The following is an 18710-nucleotide window of genomic DNA, read 5'->3' as shown; positions in this document are numbered from 1 at the left end:
ATTTTAAAATGCCTTGACTTTTCCGTGACATTTTGGAATAATTTTCAAATTCCCTAACTTTTCCCTGACCTTTTCGAAACGTTTTCAAATTCCCTGATTTTTCCAGGTTTTCCAGGTAGTGTACGAACCCTGATTGAAGACGCGTTGTTTTGTTTAAAAGTCTAGTACCTGGATGGTACAATAGATGTCGTTCTCGGCAGTGAGTTACCGAGTGTATTTGATCAAATTAGTTGAGATTTCCAAAGCTTCCGTACGGGGATAAAATAACTACCTTATAACCATAAGTAACATAATAAAAATAAGTATGACACTTACTATTGCTTTAATGCTAATTTTCTAACCGAACCTTTTTTTCCCGGCACTGATACTCTCTTCAAGCTGTGACTTGGACTCGCGACTTACCGTTTTGGATGACTACTTTTAGATCAAAATTTAAGCCTAATATCGGAGAGCACGTTCTGGAGTCGCGAGGGGCTTTGGCTCTGTTTTGAAGTCCGCGTGCGAATCACGCGTGATACAAAAACATGAGCTCGTGGCGCCGAGAAAAATTATTTTAATTTTTATTATTTGCGCCTAATATTCCGCCTGTCTATCGGAAACCAGATATATTTCGGCTTAGCGGAAGTCTCGCATATTTTAGACACTAGAGGGCTCTGTGCTGAGAAAACATCTTGATTACGCAATAACTATGAAAATCGTTAATTGTCATACTTATTGTTATTATGTTACTTATGGTATAACTAATTAACTATTCTTCTGTCAAGTTGTAGTATTTCTAAATCTAATTTTATTTCGAAAATTATAATAAATTATCTACCACAAAACATTTTGTTCGTTGGAAAATATAAGTATTAAATAGAGAGTTACAATAAATATTCCTATATAACCTAAAGGAGCTGTTGGCTCGTGGCATGAAGGGCTTGCCACCACCCTCCTACGCATTGTAACCCGGCCAACTTAATTAATGGCTTTAAAAGTCTCTCGATGACTTAGGCCTAAGGTGGTGCCTTGGGTATTAGCCTAGCTGATTATTAATATATAATATATTAAATCTCTGGAGCTTCTCGTAGGTTGATTAAATTATTATGTTTCGTACTCCTGCTACGATAGGCGGCGTTACTTCATGGGTCTATTTGTGGTGTTATACTGTAAAGCGCATCCAATGGGTTTTCTTTGAAGCCGCTTCTTGCTTAAATATACAATTATTCTTATATTATGCTATATTAAATTAGTTTGTATAATAAATTTAATTATAGTTCATTTTGACAGTCAAAAAGCTATGATAGCTTAACCAAATAAGCCAAGAATAATGAACAGTCAAACGTTGAGTACCGGATTGCCACAGATTTTTTAGGATTCCCCTGACTTAGAAATTTGGAAATTTCTAACTTATATTGTAGTAAACGTTTTTAATTTTCAACCAAAATTAAATTCTGACTTTCGCCCAACGTTTTTTCTCATTCTTAAAATTATCCAAGTTTTCGCAGAATTTTAGACCCATTTTCAAATTCGCAGGTACGACGGCGTATGGAACGCCAAACCGGAAAAAACTATTATAGTAGAAAATTGATCTATAATAGGGTAAAAAAATTCATTTATAATATGGTAGGAAACGTATCTATAATACAGTAGAAAATTAATCTATAATATAGTAGAAAATTAATCTATAATATAGTAGAAAATTAATCTATAATATGGTAGAAAATTTATCTATAATATGGTAGAAAATTTATCTATAATATGGTAGGAAATTCATCCATAATAATCTAAAATATAGTAGAAGCATTCTGTTTCGCTGAAAATTATATAGTGAAGGGTTCACTTTATAATAAAGTTTCTACTATATTTTAGATTATTCTTCTACCATGTTAGAAATCATTTTCTATTATATTATAGAAGCATTTTTCCTACTATATTATAGAAGCTTTTACCTACTATATTATAGAAGCTTTTTTCTACTATATTATGGATGAATTTCCTACTATATTATAGATTAATTTTCTACTTTATTATGGATCAATTTCCTAAAATATTATAAATGAATTTTTCTACCATATTATAGATGAATTTTCTACTATAACAAAGTTTTTTCCGGTTTGGCGTGCCATACTATATTATAGTGCTCCCTACTACATTATTGCTGACGTTTCTACTATACTATAGTGCTCTTTACTGTAATTTTTGTGTTTTAAATAAGTTTTTTCCGGTTTGGCGTTCCATAGTGGCACCTAGGAGCAACACACACAAGCACCACACACAAGGAGAACGCAACCCGTCAAAAGTCAAGCATTTTCTTGCGTACAGTTTTCATTGGTTAGACGCTTTAGCGCCTGCTGCCGTCGGAAGGGGGAAATTCGGCTCGTCCAATGAAAGTTGTACACAACACTGCGTTAGCGTGTTTAAATGCTAGCTGCGTTCTCCTTGCGTTTGTTTCTCCTAGGTGGCAGCCATATACTGCCATAAAAATATCTTTAATTTTTTAATAAGACAATCCATCGAAACAGCTTTGATAATAAGGCGAAATAGGCCTTTAAAACTTTAGTTTTCATTTAAAAAAATAAAGCTTCCCATAAGCTTGCGCATAAATGAGTAATTTGGCTCGCCCAACTTATTTGTGGCTAAATTCTCATTGCCTATTAAATAATTTCTAGAAAACAAGTTACTTAAACAATCACGAGTCATGTCCGAACGGTTTTAAAACTATTCGAAATATGCGCTTAAGAACTTAACGTAACTACTACTTAAGGCGAATAAAAGTTATTCGAAGAATTCTGAGAATACATTAGTTAGAAAAGGCATGTGGAGTGCGTATTAGGAAAAAGAATTGCAGCCAAAGAATGGAAATTTGTGTTCTGTGAAAAAGAGAAAGTTTTTGTGAAAGGGAAAAAATGTTAATTAGAAAACAGTAGTTCGAGTGAAAACGGATAAATCCGCGAAGACAGACGCCAATAAAGTAACCAGACAAAGTGACGTCAGGTTAGAAGAAGGAGCAGCGGTGAAGAAGTGGCCGTGACCAGGAGTCGAATTGAATCTTACCAGCGGGAGTCGTTGGGACTACGGACGATCGAAAACGGCAAATTTTGGATTTAAATGGAATGGAGGAGGCGGCAGTCTTTTGAGACAATCGGGAGGAAGCGATCGACATTTCGCTGAGCGCCACTTCGGACGGCTGACGTTCGAAAACACTTCCAGTTTCCGATGTAGCGTACGATAAAGCTTTAGGAATTTAAGGATCATTAAGGGTTAACAACAAAAAAGATACAAACTCAAACGATCAAAATCGGTCTATCCAGATATTAGAATGTGCTTTCAATTCATTTCATTTGAGCAACTTAAAACGTCTTTTTATAAATTCCAGTTATCTGGCCTAACCTTCCGCAATGACTACATGATGCTAGTTCAGTAGGACTATCTTTGGATTTAAAAATTATCTTACGTTCAATCAAATTTTGGTTGTGGCGTTGACTGGTTCTGAAAACCAAATTAACGTACCAGAGCCAAAAAATTATCGATTTCAGAAATAAAATATCGTACGCCCTAAAATTGGCGGTAAATTTAAATTTTGTATAAAATACTGACGTTAAACTTGTGAACTCAAACTTTTTAATAACGCTTAAGTTTCCAACAATGTTTAAAAGCAGGGTTGGCTGATTTAAATTAAAATGATTTAAATCGTGATTAAAATTAAGATTTGAATCAAGGTATTTTAAAAAAAAATCGTTGATTTAAATCACACAATGTATTTCAGTGGGGAATAAAAATTGGCAAAAAAAAAGGTTCTTAAAAAATTGAAATACATTAAATAGTAATTTAATTTAATTAAAATTTCATTTAATTCCAGATTAGCTAACTGATAAAAGTAAAATATCCGTCAATTATACAGGGAAAGAGCCATTAATTGTATAAAAATCAATAAATTAAAAAACATCCGATTTATTTGAAAAAATCGATTGCTTTGAATTTTATTAACAAAATCAAAAAAGTGCCAACCCTGTTTAAAGTTCCAATAATAACTAATTTTTAGATAAAATACCAATATTATCGTACGCGCCACGTGAATTATCAAATAAACGTGTACTATTACACCATTGTAAATATCGTACTTCTGGCAACGCTGTTTGTTAAGGTAGATATTTTTGTATATAGCTAAGGTACCCTACGTGAACAGAGTATATTTGAAAATATAGAAATAATATAAATGGACTCTTTAGAGATATCGCTATTGTATTGTATACAATGCATTGTTTCAAAATTTAACCGATAAATGAGTTAAGTGTCGCGCTTATATATGCATATTTCAGCTAGTAACTTGGTATGCAAGTTCGCCAGATAAGTGAGCTTTGGAGCCTCCCTGGTTCAATGAAAATCTAGCCAAGCTTTCGTTTTCCTTCTTAAAACGCGAAAGCCTTGGCACAGCAATTTATAATAGGATTTATGTACATTACAATTTTATAATTATTAAAATCTGGGCAACGAAATCCGACTACCTCTAAACCAAGCGGATATAAGGTTTAAAACTCTTTGATTACACGCACGTAGTCAGTCATAAAAAATTAAAATTAGTTACAGTTTTAATGGTTTTAAGTTTCCTAACGGTAACCAAAAGTAATGAATGTAAAAACAGATACGCCTACCTTTATTACTTGAAGTTGAAGCCAATGAATTGGGATCCAAGTTACCATCAGCGACATCGTCAGTGCCCCGAGAACTGCAATGCGAAGGTGGATCTCTAGGCCTGCAGTGGAAAAATGCACGATTAATTAAATCAGATTTTGAGAAATGGACAGTAGATTACGTACAATAAAGAGTCCGTGGCGACGGTCATTGTCTGGCTTTTGGAAGAAGGCGTTTGATGACCACTCGTTTCGCTGGTATCATTTTCCTTGCCCGTTTCGGTGGCCTTCTTGGCGGCCTGCCGGGCACCGGCCAAATTGGTATTGACACGGCTCTTAATTTCCCGTTTGGTTTTGGGCTTGTCCTCCGACATCTTGGCGGTCACCGAATCCCATCGACTTTTCTTGGGCGTACGAGCGGCTCTCCTGGCCGCGATCTCCTCTGGCGTCGGAGCGGACGCTTCCAACAAGGCTTTGATCTTGGACACGCCGACCACCTTCACGGGAGCCGGTTTGGTGACCACGATCGTCTTCTTGGGGTTCTTCGGCGGCCGGACTCTGGGTACGTTGACGTTGGAGTCGTTACCCTCGGAGCTCTTCCTCGATTCGGGCGAGACCTTGGCCGCGGAAGACAGCGTTTCTCGGGTGATGCTTAAAGAAGAGCTTTTAGAATCGTTGGCCATCGAGGAGTTCGTCTTGTCTTTGGTTTCCTTCGAGATAGATTCGGATTTCGATCCCGTATCCACGCTCGACGAAGAAACGTCTTTGGTTTCGGAGTGGATGTCGCCTTCGTTGATGACCGTGTCGTTGCGATCGGTCGTTTCGGTGTGTTCCGTCGTCTCGAAGGTCGTCTCGCTGGGCCCTCCTAAGAGCGTGTCGTCCTCGTCTTCGGCGATGCCGGTCAGGACCTTGGCGCCGTCGGTGGAGGACGACGTGCTGCGTTTCATCTCGGCGTCGTTCTCCATTTCGGAATTCCCTCCTTGGTCGGTGAAGAAGTCGGAGTCGCTCATGTGTCCCGACTTGACTAACTTGTCGGGTTCGTTGTCCGTGTGCAGTATGGCGCTGTCCTGGCTGCATACCGACATGAATTTGGCTTCTTCCGACGGGGATCCGGCCGTGGTACCGATCTCGCTATGCTGGTCGAATTCCCCGTCTCCTTGGTAACCCGTGTCCGCGCTACCCACCGTGAACGTAGAAGCCGGTCTATTCTTGTACAGATCTCCTTCCCTCTGGATCACCTCCATCACTTTCTCGATGGACATACGGTTCACTTCGTCCATCAAGTGGTCGTTGTTCCCGATGGAACCGGTTGACGAGACCAGTCGACTTTTCCTGAAGACGTCCACCACGTCGGTTGACCATTCGACGCTCTTAGTCATGGGCGAGTACGCGGCCACTTGCGCCGGTACCTCGGGTACTTTGGGTAACATCGCTGCCTGGTAGCGGGCGGCGAAGCACAGCTCCGCTTCCCGTTCTCTATTGAACGTCGAACCCATTTTCTCCAAATCGACGTCCTTTAGCGTCCTCAACAGCGCCTCCCCGACGGACGCGTCTTTCAAAACAGAGGCCAGCTGCTCCGGTTTTTCGCAAGAGAGCAAGTGTTTTCGTACCTCGTTTCTTATGGCTTCTTCGTCAGTGACTTTTTCTTCCAACGAATTACTGGTCGATATATTGCAAAGCGTAATATTTTGATCGTCAAGCATGGAGCAATCGTCGAGGAAGGAGAAACCACCCAGGCCATCCTTGTCCGACGAAGGCGATTCTTCCAAAGATTCCGAAGCGGGGTCGAATTCGCCGGAAGACCCGTTTTTGCGTTGACCCTGCTGACGAAGCGAGGAGCTCTTTCGCGATACGTCGCGTAAGGTGCTGTCGTGTTCGTCCAGGGTGGGCGTGGATCCCGGTTGGTTCGAATTGGGGAGAGAGGTTCTGACTTTCGAGTTGATCGGGGTGGAAGACAACCTCTGCTGGACATCCTTCTTGGTTAAGGCAACCGGGGTATCGCCTGGGAACCTGGTAGCGACGATACGGCTTTTGACAGCGGCGTCGGTATACTCGACAGTGATATTCTCTACAACTTCCTCTTCCGGTAGGTCGTTGATATCGTCGCACGAGTGCGTCTTGGGGATACTGATACCGATATCGGTGCCCACACTAAAGTCCATCATTTGACTAGGAGACAATAGCCCCAAACTACTTTCGTCGAGGTCGTCTTCGGGAACGTCGTACAGTTCATCTTTGGGGTCCGCGAGAGCGCCCATCGGCTCCCTGGCGGCGACTTCTTCTTTGGGACTAGGAGTGCTCGAGGGCGAACGATAGACCATGTTGAAGGTCGAGTTAAAGGGAGACTTCGTTTCTTCGTCCTCGATTTGGAACGTATTATTCAGATCGGTCATGGTCATGGTGGTGTCCGTCGCGGGATACATTCGGTTCGATTCGCGTCGGTGAGGATGATGAAACGAGACTTCGCTACTATTAAAAGTCCGGTTGAACTCTTCGTAATCGCGACCATTCGCGTGTTCGGAGATGGCGTTGCCGAAGGTGGAGTTGAGGCTGGCGCTCTGGCGCATTTTCCCGTTCTTGGCCACCGGGATCCTTTCGGACGGCGAGGGCAGCTCCGAAATGAAAGTGGAGGATAACGCGTCGGAGCCCCTTCTGAGAGGACCCTGCGGGTTATTCTTGACCACCAACTTCGGGGCTGGAAGCCTCGACTTTCCGGGGGCGGACGCGTCAAACTGCTGCTGCTGGTGGTACGAGTCCATGGCTCCGGCCGAGAAAGAGTTGCGAATAGGCGGAAGAGCGACTGGAGATTCTAAAAGCGCCACTTTGCTAACCGGGGCGAAAATGCCGTGATCGGGCTGACATTTGTAGTAACGCACTCCGTGGAAACAGCCGTCGTGTCGGCCTTCGGGTTCGTCCAGTTTCACGCCGCAAAAGTAGCCGTTCGCGAAGTGCGTCTTGCCGAAGTAGAGCAACGTGCCCGTCTTGACGCCGCCGACGCTGACTTTCTTGCCGATGGACCTCTTCCACGATTCCTCTTCGGCCGGGGTCAGGAAGTCGCCCGGCGAGCAGCAGTCGTCCTCCGAGCCGGAGCCGGAGTAGTGACGACCTTGCCGAGAAGGGGGAGCCGTCGTGACCGTGGTGGTGTTCAGAGTGGTCGGCTTGACGAGGCGAGTTTCGTTCGGGTCGAAAGACGGAGCGGCGTGCGAAGAGAGTGATGGCGCGGCTCTCGGGATGCTGGGCCCTCTGAATCCGAACTTGGGAACGGGGATTCCATTCGCGGCGGCGGCGCGAGTCTGAGGGAAGGTCGGAATCCGGCTTCCCACTCTAGCTCGGTCCGTACCCTGTGAAAGAAAATAACTCTTTAGAACTCTTTAAAGAAAAACAATTACTCACGCGTCTTTACTACAACGCCATCGCGAAATAAAGTCACCGCCAAAAACTAACACCAAGAATGCATTTGGGTTTGCAAATATTACGTAACCACAACCACAGCCTCCGTTTTCATGATTCCAAGAAGATTATCTCCGCCTACACGGAGAGAGCTCGCGATCGTAACGGAGACCAAGGGGGGGGAAAGAATACACGAGGAAAGGCGGATGGGCGTGGTTTCCTTCCGGGGAATCACCAGGCACAGACCATCTACCCCAAGAAGGACTCGCATCAGCCTCGAAAAAAAGATGTCTCAAAAGTGATGCGGCTTTTTATATAGCAAACCGAAAATAGCGCTTGAAAATTATTTTACGAAATTAAAATAAAAAGGTCGTACGCGAGCCAGTTTCTACGATATATTTTTTATTATTGCGAGTGCTGGTCTTTGTGCCTTCAAAACTGCCTCTACTTGCCGTGAGATGGCGCGCTCTTCAAGAAAAAATTTAAATTACTACCAGCGATACATGCAGGGTTGGACATAAGGATATTTTTTTAGTAGTCAGCCTGACTAGTGAGCCTCCAATCTTAAATTATTATAGTAGCCACTGACTAGGGGGGGGGTACCAATGGGGGGTATAAAACAAGAAGGACCGGCAACATTTTGCTTTACCCCTCAGAATTAAAATAGGAGTTTATTAAGCAAAATGGGATTGATGAATGATGAATTTATGATACGCCATATTCGTCATTATTTAGGAATAATTTAGGTTAATTTTTAAATAGTCAATTTGACTAGTGAGCCCCAGATTTCGATTAATTTTAGTAGTCAAATGCCGTGACTAGTGCCTTATATCCAACCAGGGTTGGCACCATTTTGCCAAGGGTGGAAAACCGCGGTTTTTTGCACCTATTGTTTTCCTGTTAAAAAGCCGTGTGTAAAATCGTACTTCCATGGTTTTTTCCACATCTAGTGGCAAAATTCAATAATAACTAAATAATAAAAGCAGTGATATTCTTCTATTCTATTCACTTTTCTTCATCTCTCCTATTTACAATGACCAAATTTTTAACTTAATAGATATATCAATGATTCATTTAGTCTGAAAACAGTTCTTTCCAATTTTTTCCGGTTTTTACCAGTTTCTCCCACATGTCCCGGCAAAAACCTGTTTGTGCCAAACCCTGTGTCCAGCCCCGGATACATATCCCTCTTGGGGTAGGTGGTCTGCGCACCAGGCAAACGGGGCGTCTCGCTAACACTTTAAGGGGTAACCTTGCGGGAAATTAGTGGATATTTCTCAATTTTTTGCATTTTTTTAAGGGTTGTTCAGTAGGAAGACGCGTTTAATACGGAGGAAGAATTAAAAGCGTTTGTTTCATGAAGAGAAGAGGCGGAAAAGGGTCAAAAGGCGACATCGTTATGTTTGAAGAGGGAACGGAGGAGAGGAGCACGTTTTTGGAGAGTGACAAATTGGAGATGGTCGTATTCTAGACTCTAGTACGTCGTTTAGCCAAGGATTTTTCCCATGGAAATTATTCGTTACGCCAGAAATAATACGCGCTGGAAATAACAAGTTCAATACGTACATAAGCAGGGTTCGTACAAAATTTCCGGAATTAAATTCCCTGACATTTCCACGTTTTCCCTGACCAAATTGACACATTTTCCCTAACCATTTTTGTAAAATAAATGAATGGTATATGAGGTAAAATCTTGAAAAATATTTATTTGCCTGATTTTTTAATACATCTTTCAAAAATTTATTTGCCTGATCATCTTTCAAAAATTTATTTGCCTGATTTTTTTTGGGTGTCATTATAAAATTCCCTTGCATTTTTGGACAGTTTTCAAATTCCCTGATTTTTCCTTGACCTTTTGGAAACATAAATTCCCTGACTTTTCCAGGTCATGTACGAACCCCGATAAGGCCTTTGCGACATTACCAGTCATAATTTATCAGAAACTTCAAACGAGCCTCAAGAAAATTTGGGGAGAAAAGGAAATTATAGGAAGAAAATTGTGAGAACAAGGGAAAAAAATAGGATAAAATTAATTAACATTCAAAATAAAGTTGATAACCGATAGAAATAGTCGAAAAATATTGGCGAACAGTGCTGGAAATAAGCATCTTTAAAAACTAGGACTTTTTGAGGGTGTGATAGAAAATTTAAGGGAATTGTAGGAGATAAAAGAAGGACGTTAAATTATAGGAAAAATAGGAAATACGGGAAATGTTGGTTCATAATGTCAGCTAGGAGCAACAAACACAAGGAGAACGCAGCTAGCCTTTAAACACGCTAACGAAGGGTTGTGTCCGAATTTCATTGGACGAGCGTCACGAGCCTTTACGCTGAACGTTTTACGGGTGGGGGGGGGGGAAAGACAATTTCCGAATTTTCCCCTTCCGACGGCAGCAGGCGCTAAAGCGTCTAGCCAATGCAAAACGTACACAAGAAATTCCACCACTTTTGACGGGGTGCGTTCTCCTTGTGTGGGGTGTTGTGTTTGTTGCTCCTAGAGGTCAGGTTCAACATTTTGGCGCGAAACAAAGTCAATAGCACAGCTACAACAACGTCGTCTTAAAATATAGTACTTTTACACGTAGAAAAACGGGCGACTGGAGAGCGCACTTTGATCCGGGAAGAAGCGTTTTCAGAGCTTGGAAACGTGCCTAAACAATTGCGAAATATATGCTAAATAAATAATCATAAAAAATTACGCGCAGTTGCCTTATTCGGTACGTAACTACATTAATAAATAAAATTTAACGAACCTCGAGCCAAACCACGCGTATTACGACAACGAAGGTTAATGGTTCATTAGCATACGAGCCCGAGAGACCACCCAATAAAAACAAACTCCCCAATGGAAGGAAAATCGTGAAGAATCACTTCAGGCGAGCGCGTCTTTTAGCGGAGAGGGGATCAATCCAAATTTAGCATGGAACCACCGACAACCCGGGCAGGAGCCAAAAAAAAAAATCTCCCTCTACACTGAAAACACTTGTTAAACGGAAAATGGTATTTCAGAGGGGTAACGTACAAGAATTTATTCGTGAATTGCACAAATAGTGAACGCTCATTATAATTATTTGATTAGCGCCTGTACGCTATGAGACTTGAGAACGCCAAAGGCCCACCTTCCATTCGAATCACACAAACGAAACATTAATTCCACGAATGACAAGCGCATTTTTCAATTACTACATACGACATAATATTACGTTGAACTATTGCTTAGGAAACAAATTATTAATATTAATTTATAACTTAATATAATTTAAATTAAATAATTTTTGAAGTTGCCTTTAGAACTTTACTACATACGACATAACATTACGTTCAATTGTTGCTTAGGAAACAAATCATTAATATTAACTTATTTGGCAGATAATTTCATTTCATTGAAATATCTTAATTTTTTAAGTAGCCTTTAGAACTTTACTGCATACGACATAATATTACGTTTAATTGTTGCTTAGGAAAGATATCATTAATATTAATTGAAATATTATATTTTTTAAATTGCCTTTAAAACTTAACGTGATATTTGTACTACAAACGATAAAGTTATGTCGAATTGTTGCTTAGGAAAAAATATTTAATTATTTACGTAATCATTTAATTTAGAGTTGTAAGTCAGAAAATTATCGGTGAAAAATTACCTAGGCCACCTATGTTCCACATTTTCCGTAAAAAAAAGGTTTACTAATAATATTGTTCGCCAATTAAAATTTCGCCTCAATTTGTCGAATCCAAAAGTAAAACTAAACCTCTGGACTAGTCTAGAATAACAACCCTGGAAAAGTAATAAATGTTTCTAATTTTAATTTTCCAATTTGCGGAACATTTTCCGCATTTAATTTTCCGAAAAATTAACAACTCTAATTTAAATATTTTAATTTTTGAAGTATTATTTATACCTTTACGTGATATTTGTACTACAAACGACAAACTTACGTTAAACTATTGCTTAGGAAACAATATTTAATTATTTACACAATAATTTAAACTAAATGTTTAATTTTTAAAGAAAACTATTGGAACTTTAAATTTTTACTACGTACGACATAATACGTTAAATAATAATTAAATGTAAAAATCCATATTTATTTAGAAGATTAAGAAATTAAGTGAAATATTTCAATTTTTTAAACGCTAAAATGACTCAATTTTAAAAGCTATACTATGATATATTTTCAAACTTTCGGTGAATATTAAAGGTGGAAGTGGAAATTAAATAGTAATATAGGACAAAAAGTAAATAATATTATCTACATAAACTGATAAGCTTAATTATAAAACCTAAAAATATTTGTTCCAACACCGGGTTGTCCGATTTAAATCAGTTTGATTTCTCAGATTCTATTTAAAATAAAATAATTAACATTTGGTTTAACCCAGAATAAACGTTCCTACGAACTTCAATGAAATATGTTTACCTCACTTTCACCAAACAACATTTATACCATTATTTTTCCTTTATAACCCCACATATTTTCAAAAACTTGTTTCAAAGATAAGAAGTGACGCAATGAAGGGATTAAGCAATAGAAAATTACGGAAGTCAAAATCGTCATTTTTCGAGTGGGAGAGAGCAATTTACATCAAAATATATCCCAAAATTATCTTACGATTGCATAAGAAGTAAAAATATTTCTAGTCAATTTGTTTTTCACCCTTACCAAACAATTACCAAACAATTCCCGCGAAAGTTAGTAAACCGGTACAGTTTGCGCCAACACAACAAACCGCGACAGTATTTCCAAAATAGGTCAATAAACTAAAGTGTCCCATATATTAATATAGCGTTGACATTAAATCCACCTACAGTCATCACCGTTGATTATTTTTAATTATTAATAATAAACCGGCATTGTTTGGAGTACTAAGTTTCGTACTAATGATGGGGGGAAATACTAGATACCCCTTAGTGGCTAAATTCCCAACCCACACCCGCATTTAAGTGTTTAAAAATAAAGGGGCATTGAAACCAGGCTTAAAATTGTAAAAAATTTCTAAACGGACTTCGTTGTGAGCGGATTAATTCGTGTATTGTCCTTGGGGTTAATTAGTGACGGGGTTTTTGTAACGGTCGCCGTATATTTATTGGCGTTGCCAGTGGCGACTCGTAGCGACGTGAGTGGGAACTGTACTGTGGGCGTGGTTTCCTTGATAATGAAAGGGTCATTAACGTGGCCGACAACCATTAGAGCTTTCTCAGCACCCCAAAAAATGTATTATTTATGAAGCAGACGACGCAAAACGGGCTGAGGCTTAACCGCCTTCGGAGACTAATAAGCCGTCAATTACCCAACAACAAGAGAAAGGTTATTATTTATGAATGTACGATAGTAAACGCTATAACGTCGTGTTGAAAGCGTATTACGCGCGTACCGTTGTCAGACGATGCATTAATATTCCACGTAAGCCATACACAGGTAGCAATTTAACTCAGATTTTTGCGAATATTAAAATGATTTATTTTTTCACCTTTGGCTTTTTTTTATGTAGTTGAATGTTAAGAATATTTTGGTAATTTTTCTAAGATAAATAGAAAAAGTTTGTTTATTTTACGTAACGTATTGTTAATAAAATAGAAAAATTTATATGTAATTAACACTTTTATACTTATTAATCATTTTATGATTTTTATTTCGGTATAATGATAATAATAATAAACTAAGCTAATTGATTGATTACCAAAATAATTATTTCCCAACGTCGAAGCTAGCTTTAAAATATTTAAATCCATCTTTAATATGAATTTTAACGTTAAATTGAAATTCAAAGATAACGTTAAATTGTTCAATCCTAAATTAATAAAACATACTTTTACAACTGTCAACTTTTTTAGCATTATTTAAGTAATCGAACAGGGTTGCCACAAAAGTTTTAGACTTTTTTAAGGCCAAAATTTTTATTTTATATTATTATTTACTTTTATTAGAAGTTGATATGTTTAAATTGCAATAACCTTTTTACTGAAATACAAGTCAATGTCGAAAAAATTAGACAAACTTTCAAGGAAATAAATGATAATAATTTAATTTGTTATAGATCTAGAGTAAAATTACCTTCAAAAAGTGTTAAAAGAAAATTTAATTCCTTCACTTTTTCCTGACGTTTTACAAATTCTTAAAATTCCCCGACTTTATAGGCCCATTTTTAAATTCCATGGTTTCCGTGACGAGTGGCAACCCGGTCGAATATAGAAATTTCTTAATATATTCGTCCTTAGACGTCGTCGTTCAATCAAAAAAAAAACAGAAATAAAATCTCACAAAACAAAATTCTTGGAAATTTAAATATTTCGTAAGGAATGTATGGGCCAAGGTTAGGGAGAGGGCATTCGAAAGAGACAAGAGTACCGCGTATCACCTTTTAGCGGAGGGGGGCCGTGGAAAGAGGACCCCTGCTGCGAAAACATTAGTACCGTCACACCCTCGAAAGCCCATTCTTCCCTCTCAAGACAATCGCGTTTATAATGGAGAAAACACCACGCCAGAATAATAGGCCAACTGAACCTCTTCCGACATCCCCGGAAGTTATTAAAATTACCAATTTCAGTTTCTTATCAAAATCGTTGATATGAAAATCCTAAGCTACTTAAGGGGGAAGACTGCAGTGGCCATTGTCTACTTTCGCGCTATTTCAAGCTGAACTCTTTTAATTTTGTATTTTAACTTTTAAAATTAATATTTAAGTGTAGAACAGCCTCTTGTTTAGTGACTAATATAAGTTTTACAATTTTTAATTTAAAAGCAATTAAGTTATTACGTTTTAATTCGGACCCCCGGAGCTAAACAAGTTGGGCAAGCGCCCAAACTACCCTTTAGTTAGGACCTTATATCTCGTTAACTATTAATATTAGAATTATCAAAATTATTTTAAGCACTAGAGGAAGGTTCAGCCTAATAAGAAAAATTTAATTCAATTATGTAATTGGTAAAACAAAAACGTTAAGCTTGAACGAAAAAGAGGCTTTTACTGTATTCTTCCCCCTTAATACTCCACCCCCGATACGCAAATACGCGTACAAACGTATTTTTCTGGATAATTTTCCCGTTATACGTTTTTTCCTAAAGCTACTGAAGCTTTCTATTGTATTATCCTTGGGCGTAAAATTAAAAGTTTCAAGAAATTCAACCTGAAATATTCGTATTCTTTATAATAAAGTTACACGTATTACGACTGTACGTACTGCATTCTGAAGTCTTACGAAGAAATTTATAATAAAATTATGGATTTCATTTGAGCATCAGGCGAATGAAGGGTTGCCAGTTTTTTTTTCAGATTTAAATTCCCTGACAATCTCCGGAGATTTTCCCGGACTCTTTTTGTATTTTTTAACCTATATTTTCAATAAAGACGAATTTTTTAATTTTCCTAATTTTGGACCCAGTTCCCTGACATTCTCAGGTAGTGTGGCAACCCTAGAATTTTTAAATGTACCACTTGAATATGAAACCTTTTAAAGAAAATATATTTAAGGAAATATTTGTCCGCACGGTCTGCTATTTAAATTTGAAACGTCTAAATACCAAAGCCGAGGCGCTAGCCACTTAAGAAATCTGGTGTGAGAAATCGAAATAATTATTTTCGGAAATCTAGAAATCCACAAGAAATAAAGACAGGGTTGCCACAAAATTTTCAGATTAAAATTCCCTGACTATTCCCTGACCATTTTAAGAGATTTTCCCTGACTTATTAAGGCCCAAATTTTTCTTTTATATCTTACTTTTATCAGAAGTTAATAAATTTAGAAGGACTTATATTTCAGTAAAAAGGTTATTGCAATGTTGAAAAAATTAGCCAAACATTCAAGGAAACAAATGATAATCTTGGAATTTGTCAGATTTAAATTACCTTCAAAAAGTGCCAAGATAAAATTGAATTCCCTGACTTTTCCCTGAATTTTTACCAATTCTTAAAATTCCCTGACTTTTTAGGCCCATTTTTAAATTCCCTGACTTTTCCCTGATGTGTGGCAACCCTGATAGATAATATTGTAAATCCAGATATTTCTGAATTTAAATCGAAAGAAATATTGGAAATCTAGAGAAACCAACGGAAATATTTTCGATATATCTGGAAATTTATAGATATTGGAAATATTTAAGAAATATCGAAAATATTTTCGATATATCTGGAAATTTATAAATATTGGAAATATTTAAGAAATATCGAAAATATTTTGAAATCAGAAATTTGGTGTAAATGTTTTTTCGAAGTGGTTAACTTCCTCGACCAAAGCTCAGTCGACAGTCAAACAGCCAATTTAACCCGAAATTCAAGTGTGACAAATATTTAATAGAAAGCCTAAACTGTCAATATTACACGACTTTTACGTAGAAACTTAATCCTAGGAAAATCCCATCTTTTTGACTCAACTTCAAGCCACGCGATAAAATGAAAAAAAAAGCACTATTCCTACCTTCAACCATACATTAATCCTCAAATTAATCCAAAAAGTAAAGCAAATCACAATAGAGCACCCTAAACGGGTCACAGGGTACAAATCACCAGCTGCACACCACTCGAACCGACTGTTATTCGCAATGTGCGCGCGGTACAAAATTTATAAAAATTTTCTTTCCTCGGCGCTCGGCAAGTAGCGAGCTCAGTCTATATTCGTATCGCACGCCAGGGGGAGCCAACCACGCGCCTGCGCGGAACGGAAACTCGAGCGCATCATCGGGCCAAAGAATGAAAATGTAGACCTACATAATCCCACATATACCTCGCCAAAACGTCCGCGTGACGTAACTCGACACTACCGTCGAAGGAAGGGAGATGGTACAGTCGACGGTACGCGATTCCGCGATCAAATAACAGGTGTGGACTACAATTTCGGATTATTTTCAGCAGGTTGCGATAAAATTATTTCTACCCGTACGGCGTTGAAAGCCCACATCAATTAGGAAATATGAGTTCGGACGGGGATGCTTTCGAATTCCACCCCCTCCCCTGTTTGAAAAATACGTTATTATTTGGACTAAAAACTCAATTTCTATAGGCCTATTAGAAGTTTTCTAATTCAGCGTAACGGTAAAGTTTTGAGAGGAAAAAATAATAATAAAATTTACTATCGTAGTGTTTACGCACTGGTAAATATTGCACAATGTACGAAAAAAACTGAAAGCTAGGTATCTCTGGTTATTCCCGAAGATGGTTTCTCAAAAGATTCGTTCTTGTTAAAAACGTTGATAATGGCCCCTATGGTTTCATTTCCGCGTTGATTTAAATTTACGATTTTTACGGCTAAGAGTAATAATAAACGAAATCTTTGAATAACTTTTGATTTATGGTATTTTGGAGAATGATACGGTCTGCTTCCTGGAAATGATTTTAGGCGTGAAATGATACATATAATTTTAATATATTTTTGCATAAATTACCCGTTTTTACATTTAAACAAACGTAAAGTTCGTTAACCTAATAGACAATAAATGTCGTATTTAAAATTATTTTTTAAGTAAACGTACAAAATTTAAATAATTCGCCTAAGACATGAGGATAGCAATGAGTTTCAGTGTTTACTTTAAAACTGTGGAAAATTAATAGGCCTAGATACATTTTTGGATACACAAAATTTGAAGTGTTTTCTATTAACTGACACTAAATAAACTATAAATAAATTTCTTTTAAGTGTTTTATTTTATTCATTTTAAATAAATTAAAATTACTTTTTCTTGTAATAATTAACGCCTACTAATATTCAATTTCATATTATTCCATTAAATTGTTAATTATTCAGAGTTAATTTCTCACAGGTATCTCGTTTATTTTTCCAGGTGCTAGAGAACCTCAATTAAAACTAAACAGTTACTCATTTCATGATTGACATTAAATTAGTTCCATATTATAAATTATAAAATCAAATCAAATCTTTAATAAAAACTTAAAAGAGTAAAAAATTTTGAATCCTCATAAATTTCCCTAATTTCTACAAAATAATTTCCTTGATATATCCCTGACTTTTCTGTCAACAATCTAATTCCGTGATATTTCCAAGATTGTATGAACTCGGTCACTTAAACATGGTAATTGTTTTAGAAACTATTTTGATATTATCATAAATTTAAAATACCGTAAAGAATTTAAGAAAATCAATTTAAATATTTGGTCTATTTTCAAACATACCCTAATTCATTACGAAATGCTTAATCCAAATCCATCAATTTGTAGAACAAAATACACCTCTTTACGTTCACGAACCGCGAATTTATCAACAATGGTGAAGAAACCTTTGTATAAAAACAAGGCAGTCCACGTGGGCAGAAATCTGTTATCGCCAATTAAAAATCTCCAACAGGATAGCGGGCAAATTGATTTTCGGAGTTGGCTGTTGTTGAGAGGGAGCGACTAGGCTCTCGGGTTACGACACGGCCACGGAAGAACAAAGCGGGAATCCGCGAGGAATCTATCACGTTTAACGTACATGACACTCCAGCCGGCACAATGTGGGCGACGAGAATTCCGTTATCGAACAGAGAATTAAAACATAATGCCAAACTGATAACCGCGGATCTGTTTGCACACGTTCAACAAAATATATTCTCGAAATTCGCGTGCTATATTTCTTTCATTTAAAGCTGATCTTTTATTTTATTTTATTTCATTTATTTAAATGGAATTTTGTATTTTAATTCATTAATTTATTTAAACGGAATTTTGTATTTTAATTCATTAATTTATTTAAACGGAATTTTGTATTTTAATTCA

The 18710-nt window shown here is 37.6% G+C and overlaps 1 protein-coding gene across 5 annotated transcripts in view; it reads right to left on the bottom strand.

Moving 5' to 3' along the window:
* Window positions 1-18710, bottom strand: part of LOC149944231 (uncharacterized) — an 80520-nt gene that overhangs the window by 39820 nt on the left and 21990 nt on the right. For 4 of the 5 annotated variants that reach the window (XM_090174537.1, XM_090174536.1, XM_090174538.1 and 1 more), the window contains exons 2-4: window positions 4800-7954; window positions 4635-4735; window positions 3037-3216 (exon numbers count right to left, since the gene is read on the bottom strand). In XM_090174537.1, coding sequence (XP_090030663.1) covers window positions 3037-3216; window positions 4635-4735; window positions 4800-7954 — 3436 coding nt within the window. The remainder of the gene's footprint in view (window positions 1-3036; window positions 3217-4634; window positions 4736-4799; window positions 7955-18710) is intronic. The other variant, XM_090174539.1, reaches the window with a different exon arrangement.

The sequence above is a fragment of the Leiobunum rupestre genome, chromosome 5 (assembly GCF_980474605.1).
Source record: "Leiobunum rupestre chromosome 5, qqLeiRupe1.1.hap1, whole genome shotgun sequence".
NCBI lineage: Eukaryota > Metazoa > Arthropoda > Arachnida > Opiliones > Sclerosomatidae > Leiobunum > Leiobunum rupestre.
The sequence above is the reverse complement of the archived record's forward strand: the minus strand, read 5'-3'. Positions and strand labels throughout refer to the sequence as shown.